General features: G+C 42.8%; 1 protein-coding gene across 1 annotated transcript in view; it reads left to right on the plus strand.

Annotated features, from left to right (window-relative positions):
- CACNA2D4 (calcium voltage-gated channel auxiliary subunit alpha2delta 4) overlaps positions 1 to 20,731 on the plus strand; it is a 531,111-nt gene that overhangs the window by 175,256 nt on the left and 335,124 nt on the right. The window contains 5 exon segments of the mRNA XM_030214826.1: positions 874 to 935; positions 2,402 to 2,469; positions 4,792 to 4,837; positions 11,405 to 11,502; positions 14,815 to 14,908. Coding sequence (XP_030070686.1) covers positions 874 to 935; positions 2,402 to 2,469; positions 4,792 to 4,837; positions 11,405 to 11,502; positions 14,815 to 14,908 — 368 coding nt within the window.

Consider the following 20,731-nt stretch of genomic DNA (forward strand, 5'->3'; position numbering starts at 1 on the left):
TTATTATGATGATGATTAATGCAGGAGATGTATTGTTCTATAAGATTTGTAGCAACTGTTAAGTTGTGTGCACAATTGGATTATTATTTGTGATCTGCCTAAAAATGTTACCCTTTTGCTGGGCGAGCAGCCATGTGTGGAAGGGGAGTGAATTCTTAATTTAGGGCAAGAGTGGATCATTTACTGTAGGGCCAGAAATAATTGTACTGAGTAAAACTTGAGCCATTAAGCACTGGGGATAATAGCCCAGTTCTTCATTTTTTTTTTTCTTTTTCACAAGTTCTGGCTTCTGTAACTGTTTGAAAGGTGTGGCCAAAGTACACTGTTTCAAAAATTGTAAGCAAACAGACTTACAGACTTATGGCAGTTTTTTGGTTTATGTCCAGTCCTAAAATCTCTTGCTTAGTGACTGAACTATATATTGGTCTCTTTTTTTCTGTGTGTAATTGTTTCTTTCCCCAAATTCTATAAATGTTGAACTCCACTCTTTTCTGCTCACTGCCGCTACTTCTTCAAAATGGCTGCCAAAACTTCAAGAGGTGGTCTTGCAAGACTTCCGCAGAAGTTTCGTGAGGCCACCAGTGCGGTCTGGGCAGCCATTTTGAAGAATGCGGCAGTGGCAGTGGCAGTGGGCAGGAAAGAATGGGGTTCTTTTCTGCTCTGAAGAGGCCACTAGAACACCAGGGTGCACTGTGTTAAGGTAGGTTCGGGGACGTCCACAAGGTCCTGTGCAGCTGCCCCTTTTGCCCATGCCTAAGACCGGCCCTGTTGGCTGACTATATGGCACCAATTTAGGGATTCGGTTTCTTTTTTTTTTTTTTTTTTGAGTATTGGGCCCAGTGTATTCATTTCTAGTTTCTTCTCTTATTTCAGAAACGAGTCTTGTTCCTGACCAATGATTATTTCTTCACAAACATCAGTGGCACACCTTTCAGGTATGAATTTACCAGTCTTTGGTACCTCCATTTGCTCACCAGTCTGTGTCATGACCTGTCATTTTAGTCAGTTACTAATCTAGCATGCCCTTCAGTCAAACATCTTACCAAGCTCTGACATATCCTTCTATGGGTTTACTGGCATTGGTGAGAAGCTCTTAGGTAAGTGGCATAAACTTGAGGTGAGAAACTTGGTGATCAGTGGCAGCCCCTGAAAAAATAATCTACATCCTCGGGGTCGTGCTGTCCAGGGGGCATAATAATAAGTGGTACAGAAACATGCAGTTCAAGCTGATCAAGGATGCATTTTAAAGGGCGGATTTTATATACAGTGCCAAGAAAAATACTATTCTTTAAGCTGTGCTTAAATTTAGGTTCAGTTTCTAGAATAGTGCTTACGCCCAGGAATTGCGCCTAATTTTAGGCGCGGCCATGTGCACCAAGTGAAATGTCGTGCAAATGTACACGCCTAAATTATTCTTTAATGCACCTAAATGCATTACTCGCTCAAAAATTTAGGCGTGAATCCCGCACCTAAATTCATGCATGTATATTCCAATTAAATCTAATTAGTTCCAATAATTGCTTGTTAAAAAGCCAATTATTGACGTTAATTAGCTCATTATTTAGCATATATATGCACATGATATATATCTATACCATGATCTGTTCACGTATGTTATGTTACATGTTACCATGTATGTATGCAACTTAACACATTACCATTTGTAATTCTGTTACCCAGAAATGGCAACCGCCATTACGACAAATGTAAGCCACATTGAGCCTGCAAATTGTTGGGAAAATGTGGGATACAAATGCTACAAATAAATAAATAAAAATTAAATTGCACATGCAATTTTTGGTGACTTTTATAGAATTAGGGGGTAAGAGGGTAATTCTATAAAGGGTCACTATTTTTTGGCACCAAGGATGTGCCTATTTGAAGCCTATTCTATGGGACATCTGCTACTGCACTTCACACCAGTTCTTTCAGCAGTGCCAGAGGTCCTGGATTCTGTGCCGTAGCTCTCGTCAACCTCCTTTTGTTCTTCAGAATTAGCACCAGTTATTTCTTCACCACTTTTGCTTCTTCCCAGCAATAGTACTGGGGGTGCTGCTTAAATAGAACAAATTCATGAAGTATACATACCCTAGACTACTTTGCATGATTAGGACAGACATGTTACCTGGAGAGTTCCAATAAACATAAAAATATTATGAAGTATAAAAGTAAACCAGAAAGTTTTATTTCTCCGAGGACAAGCAGGACAGCTTCTATAAAATATAAGAACACTGGACAGTGTCCATAGCAAGGCTCCGTGGGTGACGTCACCCACATGTGAGAACATATGACCTGCTTGCAAAGGGGAGGCCAGTGCCAGGTCTGGAGCTGGTTTGAAATTGCATACTATTATTTCATTCTCACTTTTGTTTGTTTTTGTGTGTTTTTTTTCAATCTACAGCCTCGGGGTCGTACTGTCCAGGGGGCATGGGGAATACATTCTTATTGGCAATACATCAGTGGAGGAAGGTGGGTGAAGTAAAGGTTTGCTGTTCATAACCATGATGGCAGGAAGCACTTAGCTGCCTTCCTGTCGACAGCTTCTATGTTGCTTCTCTCTTAGGGCTATAAAGTACACACATAAATGGCTGAAATACTAGCAGCGCATATGTGTTCACAAACGCATGCATAAATGCCAAAATTCCAGCTATGTGCAATTCTACCAAAAGCACCTAAACGCAATAGAGCATTGTTGGAAGGTGAGCGTATACATGGTTGGAGTCTAGGCAGAGCGTGGGTTTTGTGCATTGTCATGCGCTTAAAATATAGAATACTGTCATTTACATATGTGTTTCAGCTCCGTGGCTGACTTAAGTGCTTGTGCCTAAATTATACGAACATATTTTATCTATTATGCTCTTATTCTAATAAAGGATAGTAGATGTGCACTTCTCGAATTCCTATTTTCCCCTGATTCTATAAAGTTGCACACACAATTTTTTCCCCCAATTCTATAAAAGTCAACAAAAATTGCATGCACAAATTTGGGTGTGCAATTTAATTGAATAACAAGGTAATTAGTGCCAATTATTGGCTTTGAAACAAGCAATATTGGCACTAATTAGATGTAATTGGAACGTACCTATGCCTAAATTTTACATATGGGTAAAAAAAGGGACATGGAAATGGGAGGGTCGTGGGAGGAACAAGGGCATTCCTAGCATTTACATGCATTTTTTTTTTAGAATAATAGGGATATGCACCTAGAGATATGCTCTTAATTTAGACATGTTCATTTGCACCATGTTTCAGTTGGCACAAGTGGCCACACCTAAAGTTAGGCGCAAGTCCCAAGCATAAGCACTATTCTGTAAACCATGCCTAACTTTAAGCACAGCTTATAGATAGTGCTTTTTTTTTTATACTATATATAGAATTCACCCCTTAGCGTGCAAAGTTGCATGCACAAGTTACAGAATAATGGCAGTTACGTGCATAACAATGTATTATGTTCATAAGTTTAGAAGTGTAAATTTAGGAGCATAAACTTTGTAGAATAAGGCCCAAAATCCATAATGCACAACTGCAGGATGGGGGAGGGCATAGACCTGAGAAGAGCATGGGTGGGTCAGGGACATGCCTGGCACTTACACGTGTAGATGATAGAATATTAGCAGTTACGCATTTAATTGCCTACAGTTAGGGGCAAGCATTTACAGTAGTCATTGAGCTAGCCTAAATGCCCAAAGTTAGGCCCAAGGCACATCATCCCACCTAACTTTAGACAGCCTTTTGAGAATTATCTCCTTGAATCTGGATTTAGTAAATGGTGCTCAGAATTCATTGTCGATAAAAATCGGTCCTGAACGATGTTCTATAATGGGCATCCTGGGATCAGTGCCCTCTATAGAATAGCACATAGCGCTAGGTCCGCCCACAACTTTGGACGTGAGGAGTTACTCCAACTGAAACCAGGTGTAAATCTCAGCACGCAATTTTGGGGTAGATCCACACTTTTCTATAACACTGCATGCATTTTAAGGGAAAGCCCTGATCCACCTATATGCAGATGTGCATATAAACACTATAAAGTGTGTTTTTGTGCAGATCTACCATTTCTATCCTGTTTTGGCACCTCAGGAAGTAAAAAAGAAAACTGAAGGAAATCCCACTTGGAGCGTAATCAGCTAACGAAAGTGGGAAGTTATTTATGTAGAAATATATGTTCAGTCATGCCCTCCTTGGATTATCATTTTTATTAACTTTTATCATTCTTACCAATATGTATGTTTGGGTACGTGATCAATATATTGTTTTGTTTATTTTATTCAATGATATTTATTTTACATCATTTTACATTATTTTATATCTTTATGTTTTAATTCTATCTATGTTTAATGTCCTGTAGACCCCTGAGGCAGGCAGTGCCAAAACACGGTGCTATGTCGGGCCTTGTATGCAACAACAATAAAGTGTTTTTACTACTGATGATTGTTCTGTGTCCCTGGTCTTTCTCAACTCTTCTCCAACTTCCCACTTTGTTAACTAATTTGACGCCTTGCATCCGTTAGAACGCTTTTCTGTGCCACAAATTCAGCACAGAAGTAGTGCCCTAATATTCGTTACCATATATAGAATTCCTCTGTTGATGTCTTGCAGACACTCGGATACATTCATCTTCTTTTGACCACCTCTTCTTCATCACACTCTGATATGTATTCTTTACTCTTTCTTGCCTTTGTTTCTTCTCTCATTCTTTCTTTAACCTCTTTCTCTGTCTCTCTTGTCCCCTGTATTCCCTCCATTCCTCTGACTGTGGAGTAAGACAGTTCCTTATTCTTTTACTTGTAGGCCTGCATGACTTGCTGCAGCCAGAGCTGACATTAGCCAATGAATGGTAAGTGGTTTCCAGGAAGAGCTGAGACAGATACAGATGGACAAGTACTTAAAGACTTAGAGCCTGATTTGCTAAGGTTCTTCTGCTGTTCTCTGTCTGTGAGGAAACATCGTAGTAAATCCAGCCTTGGGTGATTTTGATGCTGAACTTATTCTGAATCCATTTTCTAAAGGACCATTTCAACAAGCACCAAGAAGAAACATTCAAAAATACCTCCATGGCATAAATGCACAGGAGGCGGGTGTCTTTCAGTTGATAGGAAGCTCTGGAATGAGGGGGTGTAGGATGAAAGTGAAAGGAGAAAGACTCAAGAGTAATCTTAGGAAATACAAAAGATTGGTGGATGCATGGAACGGCCTCCCAGTGAAGGTTGAAGAGATGAGAACCGTATCTGAATCTAAGAAAGTTTGGGACAAGCACAGAGAATCTCCTAAGGGTTGTAGGTATGAATGGGCAGACTGTTTTGTGTGCTTTCTATTCAACCAAGCTGTGAGATGTGATGGTGAGGGAAAATGGCTTTTTCTGCCTTGAGATCAGCTAATAATGGAAGGACACAGTTAATGGACCACATGCCCATGATTTATATGTTACATCTTCAGGGTCCCATTGACTTGATGAAAAAGGTTCTGCCTTTGAAAACTGTTCAAAAACTGTATTTAGTTAGTCCAGTAAAATGGCATCCTATATCTTTTTTGTGTGTATGTTATTGTTGTTTTATTTCTATTTATTACAAATAAAGAGGAAATTTAGAGGTGAAAATTGTACTACTCCTGAATTTGCTTGGAGGGGGTGAGAGGAGCTGGTAGTTGAGGGAGGTGGTTGTTGGACAGGATAAAGCTTGAGTTATACAAATTTTATTAGTAGTAAAATTCATTTCTGTCCATCATTTAATAATGCTAGATGTAATTAGGGTTAGAAGTAGGGTTGTCACTGCTCATACGGTCCTAAAATCTCTGATGGCAAAGTAATATTGTTTATAGAGTTCTAGTTTAATAGTTTAATGAAACTGTTTGACTTACAGTGTCCTAATGTACTTCCTGGATTGCAGAAGTAGAGGTAAAAGTTTTTGGTCGTGATATTCAAAGTGCATAGAAGCAGGCACCATGCGGTGAATTGTATAAATTGTGCCTAAAAAATCGGCGCTGAAAAAAACCACTTAAGCGCTATTCTACAAGTCGTGCTTAAAGTTAGACATAGTTTATAAAATAGTGCTTAAGTCCCAGGGGTTGTGCATAAATTTAGGCACGTCCAACGAAAATATAATGCAAATGCCCCCACCTAAATTTACACACACAACCCCCTTATTCTATAAATGGGTGCATGACCCAAAACCACACCCACAATCCACTCGAAACTGCCCATGACCCTCCCATTTCTGCTCCTCCTTTTTTGATACATGTGTCTTAGTATTTTTGGAAAGAGTAAACAAGAGTTTCATGTCTACCTGTTCCACTCCACTCAATATTTTATAGACCTCAATCATATCATAGACCTACCCTCCACACAGATAGTGTCACTAAGGGGGGGAATTATCAACATGGGCTACATTTAAGATGGGTTATTTTGCTCTTAACCTGGGCTATTAGTAATTTATTTATTAAAATGTATAGACCGCAAATCTATAATTCTAAATAGTTTACAGTATTTTATTTATTTAGATGGACCGTGCAGGTCTTTTTCTGCCGTCATTTACTATGTTACTATGTTAGATTTTGCTCACATCTTTTTCAGTAGTAGCTCAAGGTGAGTTACATTCAGGTACACTGGGTATTTAGTACATATATATTGCACATATATTCCAAAACACTCACGTACATACTCTTAAACATATAATACACTTCTTCAATCCCTTTTCAAGTAACCCTATTACAATTCATCAACCTTTCAGTTAGCCCTACTGAAATACACACTGAAACAAGTAAGCTTTTAAAGCCTTTTTAAATTGGTGTTGACATGGTGATCCACTTCTAAGGGCACCATTCAAATATTGTCTAACTGTAGTATTATTACTACTACTTAGCATTTCTATAGCGCTACTAGACGTATGCAGTGCTGTCCATAAGGTAACATCTTTTTGTCATGAGACACCTATGATGGGAACCTTCTCATGGTTCTCCATGTAGCTGTAATGTGGAGCCAGCTTGATGATAGTGTTCACATTATGTGACAAGCATTCTGGCACCACTAACATTACTTGTGGTACAGGACAGATACTCTGTGCCAACATAGGCATAGTATCTGCATAGGTCTCATTGCATAAAATAGCTTGAGTTAGTGGAAACTAACCCATCTTAATGGTAATCCAGGATGATAGCTTCCCCATGAAACTTTTTATATAGGAGTCCTTTTACAAAGACGCGCTGAAAAATGGCTTGCAGTAATGTAGGCGTGGGTTTTGGGTGCGTGACGACCCATTTTTTTAGCGCACCTGTAAAAAAGGCCTTTTTTATTTTTGCCGAAAATGGATGTGCAGCAAAATGAAAATTGCCGCACATCCATTTTGGGTCTGAGACCTTACTTCCAGCCATTGACCTAGCAGTAAAGACAAATGCCACTTGACGCACGTCTGTTACGCATGTCCGAAAATAAAAAATATTTTTCAGACACGCGTATCGGACACGTGCAAAAAATGAAATTACCTCAAGAGCCACGCAGTACTCGGGTGGCAACTCCATTTTGGCGCCCATTGGATGCACGTAGACGCTTACACGGCTTAGTAAAAGGACCCCATACTGTCTTGGGACTATCCAGAGTGAAGTACATAAGTACATAAGTAATGCCATACTGGGAAAAGACCAAGGGTCCATCGAGCCCAGCATCCTGTCCACGACAGCGGCCAATCCAGGCCAAGGGCACCTGGCAAGCTTCCCAAACGTACAAACATTCTATACATGTTATTCCTGGAATTTTGGATTTTTCCAAGTCCGTTTAGTAGCGGTCTATGGACTTGTCCTTTAGGAAACCGTCCAACCCCTTTTTAAACTCTGCTAAGCTAACCGCCTTCACCACTTTCTCCGGCAACGAATTCCAGAGTTTAATTACACGTTGGGTGAAGAAAAATTTTCTCCGATTTGTTTTAAATTTACTACACTGTAGTTTCATCGCATGCCCCCTAGTCCTAGTATTTTTGGAAAGCGTGAACAGAAGCTTCACATCCACCTGTTCCACTCCACTCATTATTTTATATACCTCTATCATGTCTCCCCTCAGCCGTCTCTTCTCCAAGCTGTATAGCCCTAGCCTCCTTAGCCTTTCTTCATAGGGAAGTCGTCCCATCCCCGCTATCATTTTAGTCGCCCTTCGCTGCACCTTTTCCAATTCTACTATATCTTTCTTGAGATGCGGCGACCAGAATTGAACACAATACTCAAGGTGCGGTCGCACCATGGAGCGATACAACGGCATTATAACATCCTCACACCTGTTTTCCATACCTTTCCTAATAATACCCAACATTCTATTCGCTTTCTTAGCCGCAGCAGCACACTGAGCAGAAGGTTTTAGTGTGTTATCGACGACGACACCCAGATCCCTTTCTTGGTCCGTAACTCCTAACGTGGAACCTTGCATGACGTAGCTATAATTCGGGTTCTTTTTTCCCACATGCATCACCTTGCACTTGCTCACATTAAACATCATCTGCCATTTAGCCGCCCAGTCTCCCAGTCTCGTAAGGTCCTCTTGTAATTTTTCACAATCCTGTCGTGATTTAACGACTTTGAATAACTTTGTGTCATCAGCAAATTTAATTACCTCGCTAGTTACTCCCATCTCTAAATCATTTATAAATATATTAAAAAGCAGCGGTCCTAGCACGGACCCCTGAGGAACCCCACTAACTACCCTTCTCCATTGTGAATACTGCCCATTTAACCTCTATTTCCTATCCTTCAACCAGTTTTTAATCCACAATAGGACATTTCCTCCTATCCCATGACCCTCCAATTTCCTCTGTAGCCTTTCATGAGGTACCTTGTCAAACGCCTTTTGAAAATCCAGATACACAATATCAACCGACTCCCCTTTGTCCACATGTTTGTTCACTCCTTGAAAGAATTGAAGTAAATTGGTCAGGCAAGATTTCCCCACACAAAAGCCATGCTGACTTGGTCTCAGTAATCCATGTCCTTGGATGTGCTCTGTAATTTTGTTTTTAATAATAGCCTCTACCATTTTCCCAGGCACCGACGTCAGACTCACCGGTCTATAATTTCCCGGATCTCCCCTGGAGCCTTTTTAAAAAATGGGCGTTACATTGGCCACCCTCCAATCTTCCGGTACTACGCAGCAACTCAAGGTAGCAACTACGCAGCAAAACAAGGTAGAGCAGCAACTCATCTGGATAGCAGCGATATTCAGACCGCGCTCCAGATAGACAGTACAGCAAAAAAGCAATCCTAGATTTATCCAGGTAGTTATCTGCACAGTGGTCTCAATGTCATTGTAGTCAGGACTATGTCGGCACTTGCTGCTCTGTTTGTAGGGTCACCAGACAGGTTTGCAAAGCCCTGCTCTGTATCCTCAGTCAATTTAAGAAACGTGTTACAAGCAGAAGCACAAGAAAGCTTGTTATATTTTTTCAGACTATGATGAGGCAGAATGGGATTCTCAAATTGTGAGGCTGGTGTGGCTCAGGCATGAATGACAGATGGCACAAACTATTTGTCTCCTTGCTACCATATATGGGGGAAAATTCTTGTGATAAGTTGTTAGAGAAACAGTTTCCAAATCTGTCAATTCTGTTTTCAGAGCACAAATTCTGGAGCAAAATAAAACTGTGTTTCTCATGCATTGAGTGTTTGAGCGGCAAATAAAGAAAGAAGTGCACATTTCTGAAAAAAATCCAAACCAAAGACAGGAAGAAGCTTGTATAAAACTGGGATTTCTATGTAGGGCCAGTATTACGGTCACAGCCCAGTGTGTGGTGTGGAGCTATGGTGGTATCTAGAAATGAAACATCCTAAGATCTCAACTTGATCTCCCAGCAGTGGTTCTCAGCCCAGTCTTTGGGACACACCTAGCCAGTTAGGTTTTCAGGATACCCACAATGAATATGCATGAGATAAAATTGCATGCACCACATCCTTTTATGCAAATCTGTCTCATGCATATCCACTGGGGATATCCTGGAAAACTGACTGTCTAGGTGTGTCCTAAAGATGAGGTTGAAAACTTTTGTTTTACGGGGAAATACAAAATTGTTGAAGAATGTAATACAGCAGAGATATGTCCAAAATAAAGCTATTTTCTGGGTGTACCTGCCCATACACTGCATGATGGTTTGATGCTGCTATTCCTCAGGGTGCCATACAGCATATCCATACTACAGTGATCTGACAGTTCTCACCACACCTAATCCTGAGAGCATTCTAGGAAAAATGGCATCTCTGGGACAGTAATCAAACACAAAGAACTAAAAAACTTTGCAAAGTCCAAACAGAACAAAGTAACAGCAAAGGTGACAAAAAAGGAGTCCAAATGATGGTCGCCTACAGGTGTAATACTTTATTATGTTGAGGGAGCGACTCAACACAAATTCGTGTTCTTCGGCTAAAAAGCCTTCATCTGATCTCAAAACCTCATCTCATAATCAATCGAAGTCACCAAGAACATACTTATACATCTTCATCGAAAATACAATCAATTCTGCAGACAGAAATGCTATTTTTAAAGCACACGGCGCTTCTTACAAAAAAACGTGATCCTGTGAATACTGGTATCAAAACATCAATACTAGCCCAAAATCACCACATAAAACGAGACAGTGTTCTCCCACATGGAAGAGATGCAAAAGCATCCAAGGACTGTAGTAGAATAAACCAAGCAAATGGACAATGGTGGGAAAAGAAAACACTACATAGCATTCACTAGTATTTATATTTGATACCAGCAAACACAGGATCATGTTTTTTTGTGAGAAGCACAGTGTGCTTTAAGCATAGCATTTCTGCCTGCAGAATTGATTGTATCTTCAGTGAAGGTGAATAAGTATGTTCTCGGTGACATCAGTTGATTATGGGATGAGGTTTTGAGATAAGACTCCTGATGAAGGTTTTTTTTTTGCCGAAACACGAATTTGTGTTGAGTCTCTTCCTCAACATAATAAAGTATTACACCTGTACATGACCATCATTTGGACTCCTTTGTTGTCATCTTTGCTGTTACTTTGTTTTATCTCTATCTTGAGAACAGAGAGCCAGCCTTAAACTACTGCTGAGCTGAATGCTGGTGTGTCAGTTCAGTTGGGCCAACGGAATCTTCATGTTTTCTTGTACCAAGTCTCTTCATAAGGTGGATTTTTATGTTTTACTTTGCAGTGCCCCCTTATCTCCCCCAGTGGTGGGGAAGGAGTTTGGATCTCTGCAGGAATGATATAGTGTTTTCTTTTCCTACCATTGTCTGTTTGCTTGGTTTATTCTACTATAGTCATCAGATGCTTTTGCATCTCTTCCATGTGGGAGAACACTGTCTTTTATTTATGTTGTGATTTGGGCTATGGTTACTTAGAATATCACATTGTTAAACTGAGGTAAATCTGATGGGTTGTTTCTGTTTGCCTTTGCACAGGATTTATTGCATTACCGATATTGATCCAGGCCATCGGAAGCTTACACAGCTGCAGGCCATGACCCGCTTCCTCACAGGGGAGGAGCCAGATCTGAAATGTGAGTCCCAATCCTTTTATAGGACTCCAAAAAGGCTAGGACAGTATACTCTTTATTACACAAACAAATGGCTGGAAATATCAACTTGCATAAACAAGTTAATCTAAAGTCAAATATTGCTCAACTATAGCCCAATACTGTGTGGTGGTTGCTTGTGTCAGGGGACAAATTTTTTACAATATTGACGCAAATCAGAAAACGGTGAGAGATTAATGGCTAAAAATGATGGAAGGATATAAAACCTAGGAGAAAAGGGAACAAAAGGAAACTATAGGAACCAGGCCCAATCCAACCACTAGGTGAACTAACGTAATTTGGAGAGTGGCAACAGCACAGCAGTCAGTCTCTAAACAAGATTCAGCATGGCTGACGTAAGGCCTTGATTGCCTGCATATATCAAGGCCTTCTCTGACTTGCTCCCTCCAAAACACAAATTTCAGAGTGGCAGGGCAGTGTATGCAGCAATGGACATAGTGAAAAAATTGCAGATCATTTCTACAAGTTAGTTTCCTATTTATAATGTTCATTCCATTGGGTCGATATTAAGCTGCCTCAGTTGACTTTCTTTTAACGTAGCTGCAGCTGCCAAAAAAATGTGGATTTTGAGCAGATAGTGGCTGGAGCTGAATATCTGGACAGTGGCAATATTGAATACTGGCATTACCTGGCATCAGCGCACCTTACCTTTATGTGCTAGCAGTTACACCAGCCATAGACCTAATGTAACTGTGTGTGTCTAAGTGCAGCAAGGGTGCGTGTAACTTACAGTATTCTGTATTCCATTACATGGTTTCCCACTATTCCAGAACCTGGGGGATAGTTGTGTCCATCAACCAGCAGGTGGAAATAGAGAACTGAAAACTGATCTGAGATGTATCTCTCTAGCCATCCAGTTTAGCTCCTCAGTATTTTCTATCTCCAGCAGCCTTTAGTTCTGAGTGCTTTGCTCCTGGTCTCCTGTTGAGCTTTGCAGGTGGCTTGAGTCTGCAGAGTCATATCTGGAGGCCTTCAGATCACTGACTCTAGTGCCCCATGAATTTATTTCTTCCTTCCCTTTACCTCTCCCCTGTTTCCTGTGGAGCTGTCCTTTTCCAGCACAACAACCTTTAAAAAAAAAAAAAAGGAGAAGGAAAGATGTTTTCTGCAGAGTGTGGGACAGAGCATCAGTCCTGATTCTTTTTCATCTAGGGTAAGACTTATGGAGACTGTGAGCTTCGGAGAAGCAGCCAGCAGTGGTAAGTCTGACTAAAGTTTGACTCAGAGCCGCTTGGAGGGTTGCAAGTTTTACTTGGTGCAGGGAAGGGATCCTGACTCATCGCTTGGGACTGCATTGCGTTGGCGCTTGTGTAGGGTTCTGGATATTCTTACAGAAGGTTACAAGTTGGAGCTCTCCTTCCTGGTCACTCCTCTCTTCTTGCTGGTGCTCCAGTCCATTGTTCCAATTCCTCAGGCTGAACCGGGACAAGGCAGATACTCCATCTGTTTCATTGTCTCAAAGAAGGAAGGAACCTTTCATCTGGTCTTAGATCTCAAAAGTCTAAACCGCTGCCTCCAAGTGTTCCACTTTCGCATGGAAACACTAAGAGAAGTCATAGCCTCAGTTCAAGCAGGAGAATTTCTCACTGTCCTCAATCTCAAGGAGGTGTACTTGCATATACCTATATGGCTGCAGCATCAGAGGTTTCTACATTTTGCAGTGCTGGGCCATGACTTCCAGTTCATGGCTTTGCCCTTCAGTCTCACCATGGCACCAAGAATGTTTGCCAAGGTTATGGTGGTGGTGGTGGTGGTGGCGGCGGCGGCCTTCCTTCAGTGCCAGGGAATCAGAGTTCACCGAATCTCGACGACTGGCTCATTCGTGCATCATCCTATTTGGACAGCATGGCAGCGATGGTCAAAGTTGTCCATTATCTGTAGTCATTGGGTTGAACAATTTTGAGAAGAGCAAACTAACTGTATCACAGATGCTGGAGTATCTAGACATTCTATTTGACATAGAAAGGAGAGGATCTTCCTTGTGGAACGCAGGAGGTCAAAACTGGTTCAACCGATTTGTCGTCTTCTTAAGGGAGGTCCAGGGTCTGGGACTACATCCAGGTTCTGGGGTCAATGACAGCGGTGATGGAAGTGATGCCATGGGCAAGGACTCGTATGCTGCCATTACAGGAGTCTCTTCTCAGCTGCTGGTCTCCGGTGTCACAGAAGTATGACCAATGGTGGTTGTCACCCAGGAATTTGACCATCAGAGCTCAGAAGCCAGCTTTGGGGCTTTGGCCCTCAGGGCAGCGGTGCCAGAATCCCACTCTCTCTTGGGATTGGTTTCAGACATCCTACAGGTTCTGAAATAGTGAGAAACTACGTAATGGAAGGAGAAATTAGGTGTTACCTGATCATTTTCTTTCCATTAGTCCTTCCCACTATTCCAGAGGACTGCCTGAGGTTTCTGAGATGATTAGTCGGTGTGAAGTAATGGGTCAGATGACGACCGTCGCCTTGCATGATGCTTCCTGCATATCTCTTGTTCTCTACTGAGGAGCTGGACTGGATGCCAAGAGAGATAATGTCTCAGTTCGGTTTTCAGTTCTCTGTCTCCACTTGCTAGTTAATGGACACAACTATCCCACAGGTTCTGGAATAGTAGGAAGGACTAACGGAAAGAAAATTATCAGGTAAGACTTAATTTCTTCTTATGTGTGTAACTGGGAGCTCTGCCCATACCCCATCCATGCTCCACCCACATGTATGCCCCCCTTACATTTACTCCCTGTAGCACTTACGCGTAACCTTATAGAATAGTGCTTGGGGTGCTTACATGCATAAGTACTATTTTACCCTATATTTATGCACGCAAAGGGGAGCGTAAACATGAGCGTGTAATTATAAAATTGCCCTTCACGTGTGTAAGTGCCATCAACTTAGATATAAATTAACGCACATTTCTTTTTTAAGGTTGTACCTGTTGTTTACCTGCTTCAACTCGAATAACTTATATGTTCTGTGTCTAAATTTTGCCACTAGAACTTTTGTCTAAAACTGCAGGCCCTTTTTAGATAACATTGGCTGTTTTCTGAATTAAACCAGAAAAGTATATCTAGAAGTGCCCCAGATTAAAAACAACAACAACATTTATACAGTTAGCAGAACCGCCAGTGGCATATGCTTATGGCTATTGGCCTCTCAGTTTTTTTGGAATATTAGCCTCATTCCGTGTGATTTGGGGTGGCAGAAGGTCAGATAAGATTTTCCTGCCCCTTTGTGAAAAAGAATATCTGTGAGCATCTCTCATTATTTCTGGTATCTCCTCAAATCCAGGTGATAAGGAGTTAGTGCAAGAGGTCCTCTTTGATGCTGTAGTCACTGCTCCCATGGAGGCCTACTGGACAACATTAGCCCTCAACATGTCCAAGTAAGTACACTGTGCTAAAAGTACATTAGCAGCATGATGTTTCCCAACAGATGAGGGTGCATCAGTTAGTATATCATTTAGTTCTCTTATGTAACTCCATCTCCCTTGTGTAAAAATTACCGAATCATGCAGAGCAATCACTGCTGGTCCTAAACTGGTGATTCCTGCTTCCCAGTTGAACTTTGCTCATGAATCATCTGGAAATCTGAACTAGTTCATGTCAGTAGAAAATAAGTCTCCTATTGCTGTCAGCTGGAAATCACCTATCACTGAAAACCCCCTACCAGGATTTACTTAGAAAATGTGCAGTGTTCGCTCAACGTGACAAACCAGGGGGAAGCAGGGGCGGACTGACCATTCGGGCAACCAAGCAGTGCCCGAGGGCCCAGATGCTCTTCCTGGTTGCCTGGCACTGCGGCAGCACATTGCAGACCTCCCCGGTCCTACCTTGAAGGGCTTCTGTGGGGCAGGAAAGAATCCCACTCTTTCCTGCTGCCGCTACTCTGCATGGTGGTGCCGATGTGTTTTAAAAATGGCTGCTGAGATGGAAGTCTCGCAAGACTGCTGAGACCCACGAGACTACTGTGGTAAATCTCGGTAGCCATTTTGAAAAACATGGTGCTGCCTCCGCCATGCATAGTAGTGGCAGCGAGCAAGAAAGAGTGGGATTCTTTCCTGCCCCCGAAGAAGCCACTAGACCTCCAGGACCAGCAAGGTAGGACAGGAGAGGGGACGGCGGCGCAACAGTGGGGCTGCAGGCAGTGGCCAGGGGGCCCCAATGACCTTTACTGCCTGGGGCCCTGACCACTGTCAGTCCACCTCTGGGGGGAAGGATAAGATGAGATAAATTTGGGGCAGGAATTAGGGGTCTTAGGATATTCATTAAATAAGATTCTGGAATAGTATAAATTGTTGGTTGTACCTTTGGGAGTATTGGGTATATTTCACCTTGGATAGGAGTTTGGACCTCTGAATTTAGAAAATATAGGGATTGTGGGCATGGGCACCAGCTCCATTGATGCCAGGGCACTCCTGATATTCTTTCCAGCTGTGCCCTAGCACCAAACCTGAAAGCTTCAGGATACAAAGCTACAGGGGTAAACAGCAAGGAAGGTTGGTGTCTCCTAAGCTACTGCGCCCTTCTCTCCCTGCAGCCTTATTGGATGGCTAAGGAATATCTTTAATCAATGGGTTGTAGAGGGAGCAGTGAGCTGCATACAAATGAAGTTAAATCAGAAGGGGTGGGACACTGTACAGGGACCGCTCCAATGTCAGCAGAGGCAGTTTGCCTGAATCGTGGCTGCTGCAGGTAATAGAGGCCAGATGGGAGGACATGGAGGTGGGGGTGACTCAGGAGTGCATGGTGCAGAGAGAGAAAGAGATAGAGAGGGATGCTCACTGGGTACCGGGTACAGGACAGCAAAACTGTCACTGGACAGCTGGGAGGGTGCATAGCAGGCGTTCTTTCCTGCCTGGTGTGAGTGCGGAAAATGACACGCGAAAGTGAAAGTCTTCCATGAATGCAGGAGACTTGACAGGTCTGATAAAGGCTGGTCACACAGAACCAGATGTATTTTGGTTTTCCCTTTTTTATTCTACTGGGTGAGGGGAAATTTATTGTGAGTTCAGCACCCCAAATATTTTCAAAAGTTGGCTCATATGATTGTGCAGGTTTAGAGAGTTATTGTTTGGGATTCTTAGGAAATTATGTTATATACCCTTTTTTGTTTTTCCTAGTAAGAGTAGGCAACAGAATAAGATATGTTAGGGGGTTTTATTGTTAGTATGCTGGTAGGGGTATGCATTCATTAGCGCACATATGGTTCATTAGTAAGCCTTATATTTTGTTCATGCAAAATATATCTTAACATGTATAACTGAATTAACACACATTAACCCATTAAATTAACAGATGCATGATTAGTGTGCATTAAAAATTATTTAAATGAATTAGTGAAATAAATCAAGAAGTCCAAAAGTTGGGAAAAAGTTTGAAAAATCAGAAAATGAACCAAAAATGTTTTTATTGTGCACTTCCTTATTTGTTAGTATGATTTTTTTGTTGTATATGATGACAGATTATTATAGTTTGCCACATTTATGATCATATGTATTGTTTTTCTAACAAGGTGCAACCCAATCAGAGACATGTTTATAGGGTCAGGGGGTCCAAGAGCCCACTGGACCACCAGGAAGGTGTGTCAGAAAGGGTCATTTGAGATGAAATGCTACTCTTCATCCCAGATGACCCGATTGCTCCTGCGCTGAAATCTTTAGCGCTTCGAGAAAAGTTTTTAAAAACACACAAAAATTTAGCATGTTTTTTTTTTTTACATCAGAGCAATTGACTTTTACATTTTTTATGCCTACTGTGTTATGCTTTAGTGTGGTGGTTTTAGGAGAGGGAGTTTGAATTTAACTCACATCTTTTCAGTAATTGCTCCAGATGAGTTATATTCAGGTACAGTGGCTATTTTCCCAAACCTGAAGGGTTATAATCTGCTGATTTCGCAGCACTAAAAATTCTCAGTGCTTCAGGAGTAAGATTAGCATGGGAAAATCAGGAACAAACCACATGCTAAAGGAATGTGCAACTTGCTTACATCAACCTTCTGATGCAATAAGACTACATTCAAGGAATCAATGTAACAAGCCTGATTAATTTAGTGTAAAGGGGTCCATGTTTTAAAAAAAAATAATTTAAAAGAGCTACTTACCCGGGGCTTGTGAAGAGTCCCGAGCTGGTATGGGGGCAGAGTCGTGGGTACCCACGAACCGGAAGTGCTCCCGTGCCGGTGAAGAGAGGCACTCTGGGCTTGCGGGACCTGGGCTCCGTAAAAAGGGAGGCAGGGGGAGCTCGGGGGGAAAGCTGCATTTTTATGATGCAGGCCGGCTTGGTGCCAGGGCCGCGGGAGGCATATTTACGGTGCATGCGCGATCAGCGTGCATGTGCAGAGGGAGAGAAGTGAGGTCCCCGCGAGGGGAGGGTGTGAGGAGCAGTGGAGCGAGCTCAAGTCTCCATAAGTTAATGGCACAAAGAGTGCCGGAGGAGTGCTGCTCTGATTGGTTCACACATGCCCAGCAGCAGAGTCAGGGAAAGAGAAAGTCCCCGGATGTCAAAGGCGCGAAAAACGCCTGGAGGAACTGCAGGCACCCAGCAACAAGGGGGGGGGGGGGGGGCTGGAGAGAATGTCAGGAAATCGCAGGGGAAAGGTTGTTTAACGCAGTCAGGCTCAGGTGTGGCTGAATTTTTAGTCCTCTGGGGCTTTTTCAGGCTCAGAGGAAGTCGGAGCAGTCTGTAGCTGTCTGAGATGCTGCCAGGCAGAGTGACTGCTGTGGTGAGAGGTGAGCAATGGCACTGTTAATGCTGAGGATCAGGAGATTTATCCTTCAGTGAACTGTGTACTGAGAACTGGTGTGACTGAACTGGAAAACTATACAGGTTTAGCTGCAGGAAAGGTTTTGTGTGTACTACTACTACTACTACTACTACTATTTAGCATTTCTATAGCGCTACAAGGCATACGCAGCGCTGCACAAACATAGAAGAAAGACAGTCCCTGCTCAAAGAGCTTACAATCTAATAGACAAAAAATAAATAAAGTAAGCAAATCAAATCAATTAATGTGAACGGGAAGGAAGAGAGGAGGGTAGGTGGAGGCGAGTGGTTACAAGTGGTTACGAGTCAAAAGCAATGTTAAAGAGGTGGGCTTTCAGTCTAGATTTAAAGGTGGCCAAGGATGGGGCAAGACGTAGGGGCTCAGGAAGTTTATTCCAGGCGTAGGGTGCAGCGAGACAGAAGGCGCGAAGTCTGGAGTTGGCAGTAGTGGAGAAGGGAACAGATAAGAAGGATTTATCCATGGAGCGGAGTGCACGGGAAGGGGTGTAGGGAAGGACGAGTGTGGAGAGATACTGGGGAGCAGCAGAGTGAATACATTTATAGGTTAGTAGAAGAAGTTTGAACAGGATGCGAAAACGGATAGGGAGCCAGTGAAGGGTCTTGAGGAGAGGGGTAGTATGAGTAAAGCGACCCTGGCGGAAGATGAGACGGGCAGCAGAGTTTTGAACCGACTGGAGAGGGGAGAGGTGACTAAGTGGGAGGCCAGCAAGAAGCAGATTGCAGTAGTCTAAACGAGAGGTGACAAGGGTGTGGATAAGGGTTTTGGTAGAGTGCTCGGAAAGAAAGGGGCGCATTTTACGGATGTTGTAAAGAAAGAAACAACAGGTCTTGGCGGTCTGCTGGATATGAGCAGAGAAGGAGAGAGAAGAGTCAAAGATGACCCCAAGGTTTCGAGCTGAGGAGACAGGGAGAATGAGAGAGCCATCAACAGAAATAGAAAACGGGGGGAGCGGGGAGGTGGGTTTGGGGGGGAAAATGAGAAGCTCAGTTTTGGTCATATTTAATTTCAGGTGGCATTGAGACATCCAGGCAGCAATGTCAGACAAGCACGCTGAAACTTTGGTTTGGATGCAAGGTGAGATATCAGGGGTAGAAAGGTAGATTTGGGAGTCATCAGCATAGAGATGGTAGGAAAAGCCATGGGATGAGATTAATGAACCAAGGGAAGAAGTGTAGATAGAAAAGAGGAGGGGACCAAGAACAGAACCTTGAGGTACGCCGACAGGCAGAGGGATAGAAGTAGAAGAGGATCCACCAGAGTGAACACTAAAGGTGCGGAGGGAGAGGTAGGAAGAGAACCAGGAAAGGACAGGGTATCGAGAAGTATGCTGTGATCGACAGTGTCAAAAGCAGCGGAAAGATCAAGAAGAATGAGAATGGAATATTGACCTCTGGATTTAGCCAGTAATAGGTCATTGGAGACTTTAGTAAGCGCAGTTTCGGTTGAGTGGAGAGGGCAAAAACCAGATTGTAATGGGTCAAGAATAGCATGTGAGGAGAGAAAATCAAGGCAGCGGCGGTGAACAGCACGCTCAAGTAATTTGGAGAGAAAAGGAAGGAGGGAGATGGGTCGGTAATTAGAGGGACAAGTAGGGTCAAGTGAAGGCTTCTTAAGGAGAGGTGTGACCACAGCATGTTTAAAGGCAGCAGGGACAGTCGCAGTGGAAAGTGAGAGGTTGAGAATGTGACAGATAAAAGGAATAAGAGTAGGAGAGATGGCATTAAGAAGGTGGGTGGGAATGGGATCAGAGGAACAGGTGGTACATTTTGAGGAAGAAAGGAGAAGTGTAGTTTCCTCAATAGTAACTTCAGGAAAGGAGGAAAGGGAATGAGGGGAAGGAGAGAGAGGGGAACGGACTAGTGGAGGGAGAGCTGGTGAGGTAGAGAAAGCAAGGTTTATCTTTTGAACCTTGTTGTGAAAGAATTCAGCAAGGGTCTGAGGAGATAATGAAGGGGGAGTTGGGGGAGGGGGCACCTTGAGGAGAGAGTTCAATGTGGTGAAGAGAAGTCGAGGATTAGAGCCAAGAGAGTTGGTCAGTTGGATATAATAATCCTGTTTGGCACGTAAAAGAGCAGATTGGAAGGAGGTCAGCATGAACTTAAAGTGTAAGAAATCAGCAAGGGCCCGAGATTTCCGCCAGAGGCGTTCGGCGGAGCGGGTACAGGAACGTAGGTAGCAGATATTAGAAGTCAGCCAAGGTTGGGGTTTTGTACGCCTTACAGGGCGGGTCATCAAAGGTGCAAGAGTGTCTAAGACAGAGGATAGAGTATTGTTGTAAGAAGAAACAGCCTCGTTGACAGACGTGGATGGTGCCACAGTACAGAGGAGGTTTGAAACATGGGAGGATAGAGATGAAGGGTCAATATCGTGAAGATTCCTAGATAAATTAGATAAGATAGGACGGGACTGGGAGGGAGGAGAT

This window comes from Microcaecilia unicolor, chromosome 9 (assembly GCF_901765095.1).
Source record: "Microcaecilia unicolor chromosome 9, aMicUni1.1, whole genome shotgun sequence".
Classification (NCBI taxonomy): Eukaryota; Metazoa; Chordata; class Amphibia; order Gymnophiona; family Siphonopidae; genus Microcaecilia; species Microcaecilia unicolor.